Source organism: Hylobates moloch, unplaced genomic scaffold, assembly GCF_009828535.3.
Source record: "Hylobates moloch isolate HMO894 unplaced genomic scaffold, HMol_V3 SCAFFOLD_10, whole genome shotgun sequence".
In the NCBI taxonomy this organism is placed as follows: domain Eukaryota; kingdom Metazoa; phylum Chordata; class Mammalia; order Primates; family Hylobatidae; genus Hylobates; species Hylobates moloch.
In genome coordinates, this window is record NW_026652285.1 from 22,742,678 (window position 1) to 22,758,987 (window position 16,310).

The 16,310-nt window shown below is 51.3% G+C and overlaps 1 protein-coding gene across 5 annotated transcripts in view; it reads left to right on the plus strand.

The window, feature by feature from the left end:
* Positions 1-16,310, plus strand: part of PLXDC1 (plexin domain containing 1) — an 87,212-nt gene that overhangs the window by 55,930 nt on the left and 14,972 nt on the right. For all 5 annotated transcript variants that reach the window (XR_009215256.1, XM_032163439.2, XM_032163440.2 and 2 more), the window contains exons 8-9: positions 9,289-9,384; positions 13,372-13,453. Coding sequence is in view for 4 of the 5 variants with exons in the window: in XM_032163439.2 (XP_032019330.1) it covers positions 9,289-9,384; positions 13,372-13,453 (178 nt within the window). In the remaining variant the exon portion in view is untranslated. The remainder of the gene's footprint in view (positions 1-9,288; positions 9,385-13,371; positions 13,454-16,310) is intronic.

Sequence of the window (16,310 nt, forward strand, 5' to 3'; positions counted from 1 at the left end):
ATCGAAACTGACAGGGATTCTGAATTAGTGGGATCGGTTAGTGAGGATTTTCTTACAAAGAGCTCCAGAATGTAGCCTGCCCCTTGGCTGGCCCCAAACGGCCTTGGATGGCCCCAACATGCTGGTCCTCCTCCTTTACCGGAACCTTCCTGTCCTTTCTGAGGCAGACTTGAGTCCAGATATGTATCAGGGCCTGAGCTGTGTGTGCCTTCCTGCCAGGCTGCAGGTAAGGGAGGGGTGGGTCCCAGACCGGGCTACAGAAGGGATCTAGGGGCAGCCACGTGAGGAAGTGGGGGCAGGGAGAAGCTGAGGATCTGGCCGATTTTGCCTTTTCTGATAAAGGATCCTTTAAAGTGCCCTTCGTTGGAAGTTTTTAATCCATCTGGGGGCCCATCCTTCCCTCTTTTCCCTTCTCACTTCCATTTTTCCCCCTACTCTGCTCCCTGAGTCATTTCTGGCCTCTTCTTTCTCTGCCTTTTTCTGCTTTGCTTCAATGCTTAGGGACCCCCTACTTCTCCCCATGGGCTGAAAACTCCGTGGGGCAGGGTCCCCTGCTGGGGCTCGACTCATGATTATTGAATGAATAATCACATGAGCCAAGGAACAAAAGAATGCATGAATGAAGACTTTTTCCCAACCCAACCTCTTAGATTTTTTTATACGGTAACCACCCATTCCAGGTGGGAGCTTGTGGTTCAACCTGTCATCTCCTAAATTCTTCTGGCTAAGCCAGCACTCTCCCACGGGCATCTGGCATTGAAACACAAAGGGACATGCAAACCTCTCGCTTGAACCATTAACATTAGTTGTTTGGGGCCAGGCATGGTGGCTACGCCTGTAATCCCAGCACTTTGAGAAGCCGAGATGGGTGGATCGTTTGAGAGGCCGGGAGTTTGAGACCAGCCTGGCCAAGATGGTGAAACCCCGTCTCTACTAAAAATACAGAAATCAGCCAGGTGTGGTGGCGGGCACCTGTAATCCCAGCTCCTCGGGAGGCTGAGGCAGGAGACTTGCTTGAACCCGGGAGATGGAGGCTGCAGTGAGCTGAGATTGTGCCACTGCACTCCAGCCTGGGTGACAGAACAAGACCCTGTCTCAAAAACAAAAACAAAAACAAAACAAAAACAAAAACAAAAAACAACCCCCCCCCAAAAAAAAAAAACCAAAAAACAAAAACACTTCTTGTTTGGGCAGCAGTGTTTGCCAAGTCTGGACCTGAATATTTCTGAATTTTTGATGCCTGGAAGCAGAGAGAAAACAGAACGCCTTAAACTGCCCCAGGTGCTCTGGGGCAGCCTGCGTCTTGGTTCCAGAAAGGATCTGTTGGTCATGGAGATGGAAGTCATTGTCTTGGGCAAGCTCCAGATGTTGGTGAAACAATCCAAAACAAATAACCCAAGTGGCGGACGTAAGGATTCTTTTATTAAAAAAATAAAAATATCACCAAACCCACACTTGAACAAGTACAAGCTGGCGGTTGAAGTGAGCAAATAGTTTCAATTAGAGATATAGTTCCACCCCCCACCCTCATCCCCCTTTCCGCCACCACTCAGCCTCCCCCACTCTGCTGGAAGGACTGTGTTTTCAGAGGATAGCTGGCGTCTCTGGCTGCAGCCATGTTTGGGGCACATCCCCAACTCTGCCCCCCAGCCTGGATGGTGGGGAAACCCATCCCTAGAGCCTGGTGTGAGGTTTCTAGGAGCCTTGCCTTCCCTGGCTGCCATTTGTGTCTCTATCCTAGAAATCAGTTCCCTTGAAAAGTCCAAGTCTCTATCTGTGCCCCACCCTGAGTCCCTTTGTTCCTCCCATTTCCCCTTTCTTCTGATGAGGGAAAGCTCTGCCCTGCAGCCTTGCAGGTGGAGAAATCCTGAAAGCCAGCTCTCCTCCCGCTTTGGGCTCTAGCTTAGGAGGGGGCATGTCTGGTTTACTGTGGTCTTTCAGGGTTGTCCTTTTGAGAATGGCAGTAATTTGTGGTGGGCTGGGGAGGAAGGGCGTGCTTCCTTTGGGCTGTGGGCTGACGTTATAATAAGTTGCTGAGGTTTTCATGACTATTTGTAACCCATTCATTCACTCACAGTCATTTCTTTTTTTTTTTTATACTTTAGGTTTTAGGGTACATGTGCACAATGTGCAGGTTTGTTACATATGTATCCATGTGCCATGTTGGTTTGCTGCACCCATTAACTCATCATTTAGCATTAGGTATATCTCCTAATGCTGTCCCTCCCCCTCCCCCCACCCCACAATAGTCCCCGGAGTGTGATGTTCCCCTTCCTGTGTCCATGAGTTCTCATTGTTCAATTCCCACCTATGAGTGAGAACATGCGGTGTTTGGTTTTTTGTCCTTGCGATAGTTTACTGAGAATGATGTTTTCCAGTTCCATCCATGTCCCTACAAAGGACATGAACTCATCATTTTTTAAGTCATTTCTTAAGGTCCTGTTAAGTGCAAGGCCTGGTGCTAGGGGATGAGGTACAGAGATAAATTCCATGCAGACTCTGTCTTAGCGGAGCTTATGGTCTGGCTGCGGGAGTGGCCAGGAGAGCAGATATTGACCGAGCAATGTAACGGGGGACACTGGACATTGCTCAGGGGGTTGTAGACTCAGAGTGGGGCTGGGTCGGGGGGCAGTAACTTTGCCTGACAGTGAGGGAAGTCTTCCAGCAGGGGACGTCATTTGGGCTGAGTCTCGAAGCATGAGGCAGTTGAAGCAAGCAAGGTTGACATTGGACTCTAGAACCTATGGCCTCAGGCACCCTGGAAGTCAGGACATGGGAGACCTGGAGTTTCATGTTTATTTTTGATCCCATTGCATTTTGGTGCTGAAGGGGAAGGAGAGATGGCCCCTGGGGGTAGTGAGTGGGGATGGCATGTGAAAGTCTGCTTCAAACTTTCCATCCTCATCTAGATGTTCCCAGGCCCCCAGGCTCACTCAGAGCCCAGGCCACCTTCTCATAGCCATTGGCATCACTCAGGGGCGCCTGCAGCACAGGCGGCCTTGGTGCCACCTCTGGGCATGTGAATTACAAAAAGGTGCCCATCCTCCAATCTCTGTCAGATCCCACTCGGGCTTGGCAAAGGGTCTTTCTTGTGTCAAAGGGTCGCATATGTGTGTGCATATGAGTATGTGCTCATGTGCAGATGTGTGTGTGTCTTGGAGGGCTGGAGTGTGCACATGCGTGTGCAGGGCTCTGTGGACCCCTCGCCACCTCAGCTTTCCATGGAGGGTTCCCTCCTCTTAGAGCCACAGTGACTCTGTAGACACCTGGCAGTTACTGCCTGATATTTACAAGGCTTGCCACGGGACCTCCTCTCTCAGACTTAGGGTTCTTTAGGAGACAAACACACAATCATTCCATGTGTTGGATTTTGGCTTAATTATATATATATATATTTTAAGACGGAGTCTTTCTCTGTCGCCCAGGCTGGAGTGCAATGGTGCATCTCAGCTCACTGCAGCCTCTGCCTCCCAGGTTCAAGCGATTCCCCTGCCTCAGCCACCCGGGTAGCTGGGATTACAGGTGCGTGCCACCATGCCTGGCTAGTTTTTGTATTTTTATAGAGACAAGGTTTCACCATGTTGGCCAGGCTGGTCTCAAACTCCTGACCTCAGGTGATCCGCCCACCTTGACCTCCCAAAGTGCTGGGATTACAGGCATGAGCCACCGTGCCCGTAATGTTTAAATAAATTTTTTTAATTTTTAAATAAACAATTGGGCTTGGTAAATTGTAAAGAAAATGTGGCCTGATGGAGTGGCTTATGCCTGTAACCCCAGCACTTTGGGAATTGGAGGCGGGAGGATTGCTTGAGGCCAGGAGTTTGGGACCAGCCTAGGCAACATAGGGAGACCCTGTCTCTACCAAAGAATAAAAAAAAAATTACCAGGGCATGTGCCTTTGGTGGGGGAGGCAGAGCTGGGGGCAGGGATTGAAGTGGGAGAATCACTTGAGCCCACGAAGCCAAGGCTGCAGTGAGCTGTGATTGCGCCACTGCACTCCAGCCTGGCAACAGAGTGAGACCCTGTCTCAAACAAAACAAAACAAAAAAAGAAAGAAATGTAAATGTTTCCCTTTGACTCTTTTAGAAACACAAATCAAGGAGCTCTCAGCAGGGGTGTGCTGGAGATCATGTATGCAGCTGGGTGAGAGGCAACTGAACACGTCTCTTCCTAACTCCATGTTCAGTAACTTTTTTGAAAGGGTAGCTGGAAGTCAGCCACCGTGGGAGTATTTACACCACAGAAATTGGCAACAACTGCAAGTCAGGACTCCTCTGCCCCTACCTGCACCCCAGCCCCCAGGCAGTTGTTAAATATTTATCTGCACTTACAACTTTGGTGACTTTCTGGAGCCACAGTGGCTTCGAGCCCTGAGGTTTTTTAAAAGTCTGGCCTCTAATTTTAAAACAAAGACTGTGTGGCTTTGGGCAAATAACGTCCCCTCTCCGATCTCACTTTTCTCCTTTGTAAAGTGGGGAGAGCAGCGATGTCTGTCTGTGCACCTCAGAAAGTTGTAAGGGCAAATGAGATGGTGCAGCTCCAGGGAACCTGCAAGTCTATGAGCTCACGGAGTGCTCTGCACTCAGCACAGCCCCTGCACAGAGCAGGTGTCCGCACCTACATGCTGAAGGAGTCAACAATTGTGCTGCATGGTGACGCTGTGCTCTTGTAGTTTTCTCGTTTAAGTACATGTTTTCCATCTACTTAATGGCTAGGCTTCGTAAATTGTAAAGAGATGTGGCCTGTGTGGTGGCGCATGCCTAGAATCTCAGCACTTTGGGAGGCTAAGGCAGGCAGATTGCTTGAGACCGGGAGTTGGAGAGCAGCCTGGGTAATACAGGGAGACCCTGTCTCTACTAAAAATATAAAAATTAGCCAGGCATGATGGGATGTGCCTGTAATACCAGCTACTTGGGAGGCTGAGGCAGGATTACTGAGCCTGGGAGGTCAAGGCTGCAGTGAGCTGTGATTGCGCCATTGCACTCCAGCCTGGGTGACAGAGCGAGACCCTGTCTCTAAATAAATAAATAAATGAAAAAGTAAAGTGTTATACAAAGTTGTATCCATCTATGGGTTAATCTGTGTGAACCTCAGTTTCCCCATTTATGAATTTTTTTTTTTTTTTTTTTTTTTGAGATACTCCCTCTGTTGCCCAGGTGGATCATGTCAATTTGGTCACTCCACTCTGCCTCCAGGTTCCACCTGCTCGGCCTCCCAAAATGCTGAGATTACAGGTGTCCAGCCAACTTGACTTCTTAACTCCCTTTCTCTCTCAAGCTGATATATCTGAGTCTCTGCAGCTGTAGTTCATCTCCTCACTCATAAAGCCCACACCTGCGCAGTGCTTGCCTTGGGGACCACCTGGACTCCTCGTCCCACCCACTCTGTCCAGCTGCTTTCCTGAGAAGCAGCAAGTTCCTTGATCTGCCTGGGATGGAAGGAAGGGAGGGGAACGTGGGAGGAGGCCTAGATCTCATTCTAAACCATCCGGCTCCAGTGCAGGAGTCAGACGAAGGAAGGAGCTGCAGGGCTGGAGCTGTCATCCTCCTGGTAGGAAAGGAAGACCAAGGCTAAAGTCCTCTCCACCGCCTCTCCCCATGGGAGTCAGTGGGTGTGTGTTGCGCGGAGACGGATTCCAAGATAAGTACTCTCTGAGCAGCCCTCAGAGGGGGTGTGGGAAATTCACCTCAGTCTCCAGGGTCCCCAAGCCCATTCACCACCTGAGCACTGCCATCCCCCACTGCTCCCATGACCTCATTCTCCAGTGGGGGCAAAAGCAAGAAGCAGTAACCAGGAAGAAACAAGGGGAAGCCAGGGTGGGGGCAGTGGCATCCGCATCAGGAGAAGCAGGCAGACTGGACTGTGGGGGCAGCAGAAGAGAGGAGAGGCCTGCAGGATGACAGGTGGGAACAGGGGGTCTGGATTGCCAGCACAGCACCGCAGTCAGGCCACCTCTGTGGGCCTCCTCTCTCTCCACAGCAGCGGGGAACTGGGGGACCCATCAGAGGCTTGCTGACAAGAAATATGCCGTCCTAGAGAGAGAGAGACAGAGGGAGAAAGAGTAAGGACAGGAAAGAGAAAGCAATGCGTGCCATCCTTCCTCCTCATGTTCAAGTTTATAAACATTGCTTAAGGTGGACTTTGAGGGGTTAGAAGAGGCTGAAATTGCCCTAGAGTCTCAGCCACGAGAAGAATAGCAAAAAAGCAGTCTGGGCAGAGAGAAAAGGGGCTCACATGCTTCGAGGGCTCCTGGGGTCCTTGTGCATTGAGTGTCTCCCTTAATTCTCAGGACAACACCGTTTGCATGGCATCACCAGCCCCATGTGTGGATGCGGCTCACTGAGTCCCTCGTCCAAGGTCACACGGGCAGTAAGGGCAGAGCCTGTCTGCCCAGCTGCGGCAACCCTAAGCCTCCTCTCCCTGTGTGGTCACCCTCCGGGGGCCGAGCTTCTTTTCCTCCATGCTCTCATCAGTGCCCCCATCTGCTTTCCCCTTTCCACTCGGCCTGGAGCAGCATCTGGCCCGTGGGTAGCAGGTGCACCCTCCTAGTGGCATGGGAGTGGGGGACACCAGCATTTCAGACATAGACCTCAGGGCTGCAGCTGCTGCTCAGCTCCAGGGGATCTTTACTGACACCAATGCCAGAGCAGTCTTCTTTTCACTGCATGGAATGACATTCCAAGGTCTTGAATGTTTCAGGGGCTGAGGTGTCCTGCAGCAGGGCAGTGTGTTGGGAAGAGAGCATGCTTTGGTGCCAGACCCACGGGGGCGCAGTCCTGGGTTAAGTAGGAGGGACTAATTCCAAGGTTAAGGATAAATAAATAATGAGATACAGGCCAGGTATGGTGGCTCATGCCTGTAATCCCAGCATTTTGGGAGTCTGAGGCAGGCGTATCACCTGAGGTCAGGAGTTTGGGACCAGCCTGGCCAATATGGTGAAACCCCCCTCTCTACCAAAAATACAAAATATTAGCCAGGTGTGGTGGCGGGCACCTGTAATCCCAGCTGCTTGGGAGGCTGAGGCAGGAGAATTGCTTGAACCTGGGAGGCGGAGGTTGCAGTGAGCCGAGATCATCCCACTGCACTCCAGCCTGGGTGACAGAGCGAGACTCAGTCTCAATAAGTAAATAAATAATGAGATACAGCTGAGATACTATGTGAACCATGGACAAAGCTCCTCTAGATTCCTTATATAGGAGGGGACATGGGGGCGGGGCTCCAGCAGTGGCACGGGACGCCCACCCCTTTGTGGATGCCCCTACTCAGCTCTTCTGCCACCTTGGGAAATTTTCCTCCAAACCACCTTCAGCTGAGTGAGAAACGTATGTCTCCACCTACTTCTCGTGATGAAAACCCAATTCAAACTCGCTTAAATGGAAAAGGGGGTACACGGAGGATACTGAAGTAGCCCAAAGAACCAAAAGAAGAGCTGAACAGTGGGGCAGGTCCTGGAACCCCAGGGCCAGAACACACCAGCACTTCCTGTTTCTCTCCACGAGGTGGCTTCATTCTCTGACTTTCCCCATGAGCCCGGAACTGTGGCCATTCACAGGCTCTGAGCTTGCATCTTCTCAGCTTCATTACCAGAGAGCAAAAAGCCTCTTGGTTACAGTTGAAAAGTCCCAGGGAAGGTCTCTGATTGGTCCAGCTCACAGCCGATACCCAGGCCTGGACCAATCACAGTGTGGCCAGAGAGGCAGGATCATGGAAGAAGATGGCAGCTGTGGTTCAGTCCACCTGTAGGAATGGGCCAGGCACAGTACCCCAAGGGGAATGCTGCTGTTTCCAGAAGATGAAAGGGTGTTGGGCAGACCAAACACTGAGTGGCTCTTTCCCCTTGTGGGGTAACTCATTCTCAAAGCTCAACTCCTGGCTGTCTGCTTCTTACTCTTTTTTCTTTCTTTTCATTCATTCTTTCTTTCCTTTCTTTCTTTTCTTTCTATTCTTTTTTCTTTTTCTCTTTCTTTCTTTCTTTTCTCTTTCTTTCTTTCTCTCTTTCCTTTCTCTTTCTCTCTCTCTCTCCCTGTCTTTTTTTTTTTTTTTTTCAGAGTCTAGCTCTTGTCACCCAGGCTGGAGTGCAGTGGCACAATCTCAGCTGACTGCAACCTCTCCCTCCCGGGTTCAAGCGATTCTCCTGCCTCAGCCTCTCAAGTAGCTGGGATTACAGGCGTGTGCCACCACACCTAGCTAATTTTTGTATTTTTAGTAGAGACGGGGTTTCTACTAAAAACCCTGTTGGCCAGGCTGGCCTTGAACTCCTGACCTCAAGTGATCCACCTGCCTTGGCCTCCCAAAGTGCTGGGATTACAGGCGTGAGCCACCATGCCTGGCTGGGCTGCCTGCCTTTCAAAGTTGAAGAAAACCAACCCCAAGTCATGGTTCCTGGGTTGGTATCGTGGCCTAGAGAGAAGTATCAGAGCACCTCAGATTGTCATTTTAAAAAGCCTTTTCATCTACAGTTCCACCTTTTTCCTCCCAAGGGTGTTGTGGCAGGTGTTTCTGTCTTTCCACTCCACAGACAAGAAACTGAGGTCCAAATGACTTGCCTGAGGTTATCCAGCAAGTTGTGAGCAGAACTAGAACGAACTTGGGTCTCCTGACTCTGAGGTCCTGTGAGAAGTTTCTGCAGGGACCAAAGTAGGACTTGAGCCTGGCTCCAAGCCCTGAGCCTTGCTGGAGCATTTATCCAGGAGGGGTGAGGTGGATGGTGGACAGCAACATGCAAAAGTCAGCCTGTCCATCTGCAGACATTCACAGAGCACTCAGCGAGGTTCAGGACTAGATGATCATGGTCTCACACATCCCCAGCCTCCAAATAGACCCTCATGTCCACACAGTGTGGTGAGTGCAATGGGAGGGGGGCACCTGGCCTGAGCTGGGCAGAGGAGGGAGCTGGCCAAGGAGGGCTGCTCAGGGGAAGTGGCCCTTGAGCTGGATCTGCAAGGATGAGCTAGACAGGAAGAAGGGGTGGAAGAACATCTTGGGTCAGGGGAATAGCAGTTGTGAAGGCGCAGACGCAAGGAGAAGCAAGCACGGGATCCCATTTGTCCTGCCCCCAAGAGCAGCCAGGTCTCTGCGTTCAGTCACTTAGCCTCACACCATGATACTCTCCTCTCCAGGTCCGCACCTGTCCCTGTCTCCAGCAGCGCCAACATCATCGTCCCAGGCTGCTGGGTGCACTTACTGCCTTCAGTGGCAGCAGGCTGACCTGTCAGGCTGTCTGGGAAGAGGCCTCGATGCCCTCTGCCTGTGACATGCTCCTGACAACAGGCTCTGCCTCTGTTTCAGAATCTCGGCGAAGGAGCATCTTTGAATACCACCGCATAGAGCTGGACCCCAGCAAGGTCACCAACATGTCGGCCGTGGAGTTCGCCCCATTGCCGAGTGAGTAGGGGTCATTCCACCATCCCGGAAAGAGCTCTGGAGTCAAGCAGACTGGCTTCAGGTCCCAGGCCCATAACTGACGCCTGTTTTGTGCAGCCACGTAACTTTTCGGGGCCTCCATCTCTCTTTTGTAACCTGAGCCTGATGCCACCTCCCTGCCAGAGATAGGGTAAGGGTGAGAACCACCTGGGTGGAGTTGAGCACGTCAGCAGCAGCTCTGACACTGACGGGTCCATTCCAGGCTTGGGGTGGGAGTTAGGGCTTGATCTAGGACAGCTATTGTTATTCCCACATAATTGAAACCCAGGAAAGCTGTACCTCTGAGAACGCCTAGACTGAGCCCCCAGAAAAGGTGATCCAGGAACTGGATGGGCCTCAGTTTGTCATTGTATTCTCCTTAGAGGAGGTGATGCCGGGGTCCACAGGCAGGAGGCAATGGAGGGATTTAGCAGGTGGCCTCCATAAACCATGGCACCCTGGCCCTCTGCACCCCACTCACCCATGCTGAAGGCAGCCACCTGCTGTTGTGGAGCCCACAGGATCCACGGTGGATGCTTTTCAGGATGGGGCTGGGACGGCTGAGACTGCGGGAAGGAGGACAGCATCTTCCTTCTTGTTTTATGAAGGTTTTCATTTCCTCTCCCATCTTGTGGTGCCCCCAGCTTCCTGCTGAAGCCATGGCCTTCTCCCTGCCTCAGTGGCATTTCTTCTTCTTCTTCTTCTTTTTTTTTTTGAGACAGTCTCACTCTGTGGCCCAGGCTGGAGTGCAGTGGTGTGATCTCGGCTCACTGCAATCTCTACCTCCCAGGTTCAAGTGATTCTCCTGCCTCAGCCTCCCAAGTAGCTGGGATTACAGGCACCCGCCACCATGCCCGGCTAATTTTTGTATTTTTAATAGAAATAGGGTTTCACTCTGTCGGCCAGGCTGGTTTTGAACTCCTGATCTCAAGTGATCCACCCACCTCGGCCTCCCAAAGTGCTGGCATTACAGGCGTGAGCCACCATGCCCAGTGTTGGAATTATAGGAATGAGCCACCGTGCCCGGTCTTCAGTGGCATTTCTTGCTTCTCTTTACTCCTGCTTCCTCTTCCTCGGAGGTTCTGAGAGCAGGGGGTGGAGAAGGAAGAGGAAGAGAAGGAGGGAGGATCTTCTCGAATGCTAGGCCATGTCTCAGACAGGGCTCAGCAGGTGTCTTTCCCTGGAGAACAGGAAGGACTCAGACACCAGGGGGTCACAGGGCTGGGACACTTTAGAGGTCACAGCCATACCCCAACCCTATCACTCTCCACCGGGGCAGAAGGCTCAGGGCCTGAGAACCGGGGTTCCTCGAGGACTGGTGAGAGCAAACCTCAGGCTCTATGATGTGGATAAAACTGCATTTAGGAGCAAGGACATCCAAGGGCAGGGCTGACTGCCTGGGTGGAAGCAGTGAAATGTTTTGGGAATGCATTTCTGGGACACGGTACATTTAAGGCACTTCTCACCCCTCCGGTGAATTTTGTGAGCATTTAATAGCATTCAGGCCATCTGAAATGTTGATGAGAAATAAAGGTCAGTAGGTGTTATGAATACCCCAGGAGGATCCCAGGAGTTTCTCTGTGGCCAGTTTGGCTGGAGTCTTTTAAGGGGCCTCTAAAGTCACTGGGAAAGGCAAGGGCAGGGCTCCCACCTGGATGCAGCTGCTGAAGGAGGGGTAACGCTATCAAGGCTGTGATTTGAGCCCCTGGGAAGCCAGATAGAGAGAAAACTCTCTGCATACCCTGGCTTCTCCCTTACCATTTGGGTGTGGGAAGGACTTGTCCAGGTTACTTCGGAGGGGTGAGTGGCTTATCTCCAAGCCATCGTATTCTATAGCTGGTCCCTCTTCTGGGAGAGACCCATAAAAAAGTGGCCTGGGGTGGGAGTGAAAGCTAAGGCAGGGGCAGGGGAAACCCACAGTGAGACCTCAAGGCTAAGAGCTCGATCTCTATGTTCAAACAGACCTTGGTTCAAACCTAGACCTCTCACTGTCAGCTCCACGACTCTCTCCAAGCCTCAGTTCCCTCCTCCGTAAAATGGGGTAACAAGAGCACTTATATATTGATTCAACATACCATGTGCCAGGCACTGTTCCAGACCCTCTGGATACACAGGGAACAAAACAGCCAGAGAGTGCTCATCCTCCTGCACAGGGCAGCCCCTGCTTCTTTCCTACCTATGGCTCTTTCCATCCACTCTCCCAGGGCCTTCAACACCACAGCAGACAAAAGGACACACTGCCACCCACTGCCAGTCCCTCCCAGAGTGACTGAAGGTGGCCACACTGTGCCCACACAGCCTCTCTCCCACTCACCGTGGGCTGGTTCCCAGCTGCCATCTTGCTGGGGCTCCATGTAATGCACATTGGCTCCTGAGTTAATGGATCACATGAGAACTGACACAGGAAGAAACGCATGCAATGTTGATCAAATGAGTGGTCATTTTTCTGTTGTTAGTTGTCACTTCTTGTGGCTATCAAGGTGTTCTGTTCTGTTGCTTATGAGCCCTTCTGCACACAGTTGTTCTGGGTGAGTGCCTGTCTCTCTTTGGAATAAAATGCATGGGCTTTGTGACAGCTACTTGCCACTCAGAGATTATCTGGTTCATTAAAGTGAGTAGCACTGGATTGCAAGTGAACAGCTCTTAAATCCAGCCCACGTGCCTACTGCGCCCCCTGCCCTGCTGCTCCTCTGCCTGGCCTGTGCCAGAAGGGTTCACGCACCCTCCAGCAACCTGGTCCCACTAATCTCTCTGCTCTCTGGCTGTCCTGCCCAGGCTGGGCCCCAGCTGTTGCTCCCTCTTCATTCATACTAATTCCAGCCCCTTCACTCTGCGCAGCCTGGTAGCAGTTCTGGCTGCTGCTGGGACCACGTCTGGGCCATTCCCCTCTGGGCTCTGCACATGGGACCTTTCTGCCCTGACTTCTTCTCCCCCAGGAGACCTGTTTTCTCCCCATGGACTGAACATTAGGAATGGGCAGTGAGTGCCCCCAACAAGCACTGGGGGCAACCAGAGCATCTTTTAAAATAATAACTTTTATTGTACATATTTCAGGTATACAGCTTGATGCTATGGGATGCATATAGACAGTGAGAAGGTTACCATGATGAAGCAATTAACATATCCACCATCTCACAGTTACCTTAGATTTTTTGTTCTTGTGGAAAGAGCAGCTAAAATCTACTCATTTAGCATGAACTTCACATACAGTACAATTTTATTACCTACAGTCCTCATGTTATACAGTAGATTCTAGCCTTGTTCATCCTACATACCTGCTACTTTGTATCCTCTGACCTTTAAAAAATCCCTTTCAACCCTTTGACTCTGGGATACACACCTGAGAGTATAATGTCTCCGACTAAGTGAGATTCCTTTGTACGCACTTACAGCACCTTGTGATTTGCCTTCATAGACCTCATGACAGTTCTAATTCTGTAGTGATTTTTCATTATCTGTTAAGTGTCTGTCTCCCCATATGAGTCTAAGCCCTAAGAAGGCAAGGACTAGGTCTCACTGCTGAATCCCCAGCACCCAGTTTAGGGCCTGACCTTCTAGTGAGAAGGAAGGAAGCTAGGGAGGGAGGAAGCGAGGGAGGGAGCCAGGGAGGGAGGGACAGAAGAAGGAAAAAAGGAAGGGAGGGAGGGAGGGAGGGAGAGACGGTGGGGAGGCTGAGGCAGGAGGATCAGTTGAGCCCAGGAGTTCGAGGCTATAGTGAGCCATGATCAGGTCATTGCACACCAGCCTGGGCAACACAGCGACACCACATCCCTTTAAAAAAAAAAAAAAAAAAAAAAGAAGTTAGGAATTGGGGCTGGACTGGACCAAGGGAGGTGGCATTAATGACCTTAAAGATCCCCTCAAAGTCAGGGGCTCCACAGTTCTGTAAATACCGGGAATTCAGAGTTGCACCCTTTGGAGCCCAAGGAGAGGCTCAGTGCTAAGTGGCCACTGCCTTCTCTCTTGCAGCCTGCCTGCAGCATAGGAGCTGTGACGCCTGCATGTCCTCAGACCTGACCTTCAACTGCAGCTGGTGCCATGTCCTCCAGAGGTTTGTGCCCAGGGTTACCCGCTGACTCCCACTGGCCGACCGTGGAGGAGGGGAAGAGGGTGGCACAGCCCCGCTCCTGGCCTCACTGCCCACAGTCAGCCAACATGAGAGTATCTCTGGCCAGTGCCACTCTGACTCTTAGGACAAGAACATGGCCTGGGGCTTCTAGAAGACCATTTAGGGATTCCAGCTGCTCAGGCTCCCTCCTCACACCCAGGAGGAGAGGGTTCATCCTGGAACAGGGCTTCTCAGAGTGTTCCACAACTGTGGGCATTAGACCTTGGGCTCCGGTTAAACACACAGATTCCTGGGACCCATCCCAGACCCTCTGTATCAGGATCTCTGGGAGAGAACCCAGGAAGCTGCATTTTAACATCATGCTTCATCTGCAAACAAGTGTGAGAACTGCCAGTTCAGAGACAAAGTCTGGTCCAAAGACCCATGACCCCAAAACACCACCTCAAGATCTTTTTTGGGCTGCAAGGGATTTTTCTGAAGACCAGGGGTGTGGGCTACAGGCATCCATAGAAAGTTGGGAGAGCTAAAAAGCTGTGTTTGCTTGCTTTTAGAAGCTCAGAAAGTTCTGGGTGAGATTCAGTTTCAGCGATAATGTTCTTAAATCCATCTCCTCTTCCACTCCTTGTTCTGAAATCATTTCCTCACAGATTAGACTCAGAATTCAAGCTCTGTTCCCTGTCCAAGATAAATAAATGACAGGAGGAGGGAGAGGAAAAAGATTTCCTTGGGGACTAGAGTTCTCATGAGAGTGGGAAGTCCTATGAACTCCAAGAGCTATTAAGGCAATCTTGAAAATTGCTAAATTATAGTCTCTGAGTTCCTGTGCAGCTGTCGTGCTGCTCCTTTCCAATGCTTTTTTTTTTTTTTTTTTTTTTTGAGAGAGAGTTTTGCTCTTGTTGCCCGGGCTGGAGTGCAATGGTGTGATCTGGGCTCACTGCAACCTTTACTTCCCGGGTTCAAGCGATTCTCCTGCCTCAGCCTCCTGAGTAGCTGGGATTACAGGCACACATCACCACCCCCAGCTAATTTTTTTGTATTTTTCTAGTAGAGATGGGGTTCACCATGTTGGCCAGGCTTGTCTCAAACTCTTGACCTCAGGTGATCCACCTGTCTCGGCCTTCCCAAAGGCGTGAGCCACTGCCCCGGCCCCAGTGATTTCCTTTGCCTCCGCGCCATTGCCCACTCTGGAATCTAAGAGTAACACTAATTCCAGGATTCCTTTGCTCCTTTCCAATATCCTGCTGCAAGTGTAGAAGTTCTCGCGTTTATAGGCAGCCTGCCTAGCACACAGGACACAGCTCTGGGCCCAGAGGGGATGGGGTGTGCCCGTCAGGTCTCCCAGGTGTTCTTCCCACCAGCTGTGCTTTTATTCACTCTCTTGGGGCCTCAGATTGTTTACCCTGTAAAATGGGCTGGGGTCATGTGATCCAGGAAGATGTGGGAACAAACACACTGTTATTTAAACTCCTCGAACAGTTTTTGTTTTGTTTTGTTTTGAGACGGTCTTGCTCTGTCATCCAGGCTGGGGTGCAGTGGTGCAATCACAGCTCACTGGGGCCTCAACCTCCTGGCTCAAACAATCCTCCTGCCTCAGTCTCCCCTGTAGTTGAAACCACAGGTGCACACCACCACACCCAGCCATTTTTCTAATATTTTGTAGAGATGGGGTCTCACTTTGTTAGCCAAGCTGGTCTTGAACTCCTCGGTTCAAGTGATCTGCCCTCCTTGGCCTCCCAAAATGCTGGGATTACAGGTGTGAGCCACTGCACCCAGGCTATCAAGAAGCTTTTTTTTTTTTTTTTTTTTTCTCTGTCACCCAGGCGGGAGTGCAGTGGTGTGATCTGGGTTCACTGAAAGCTCCGCCCCCCGGGTTCTGGCCATTCTCCTGCCTAAGCCTCCGGAGTAGCTGGGACTACAGGCGCCTGCAACCACGCGTGGCTAATTTTTTGTTTTTTTTTTTTTTTTTTTTTAGTAGAGATGGGGTTTCACCATGTTAGCCAGGACGGTCTCGATCTCCTGACCTCGTGATCTGCCTGCCTCGGCCTCCCAAAGTGCTGGGATTACAGGCGTGAGCCACCGCGCCCAGCCGCAAGAAGCATTTTTACAAAGCATTCAGCATCCTTTGCATGAGACTCACAGAGCCTCAGAAAGAATACGTAGGATAGACCCCAGGTTGGTTCTTCCTGGAGCAGAGCACTGCAGAGTAGTCTGCAGACTGTGAGGCTCTCCTTATACCTGGAGGGCTTATAAAATGCAGATTCCTGGACCCCATCCCACTGAATATGATCCTCTGGGACCAGGATCCCAGGAATCTGATTTTTGAAGTTGTCCCTCTTGTGTACTTTCAAATTTGAGAACCATGGTCTGAGCAATGGAGAGATGGCCTCAGATGAGCCCTGGGATCCTGGGGCTGGCTGCCACCACATGACTCAGCTTTCACAAGCGCTGAGCCATGAGAATTGCAAAATGGGTCAGATGACAGCCAAACCCTCCCATCAACACAACCCCCATTTAAAGCATATGCCCAAATTCAGAGACTATGAGTTTAATGAGGGTTGAGCCCTCCTCAACATTAGGAGGTTGGTCAGGCTGGGGGAAGGGCAAGGCCTCTGACTGTGTGCATCTGCAGGGGTTGTGTCAGCAAAGAGGAGCACAGAGAAACTCCACCCCGGGGAGCACGGCTGGTGCGGGCTGAAAACCATCCCATCCCCAGGCGCCCCATGGGCCTGGGCTCACTCCTGCACATTGTCACTTCTTACAAGCTCTCTGGAGCCTCAGCTGCAACTGACAGCTGAACCTAGGTCCCTAAAAACCCAGAGGGCAGGGCCAGCTGACATGG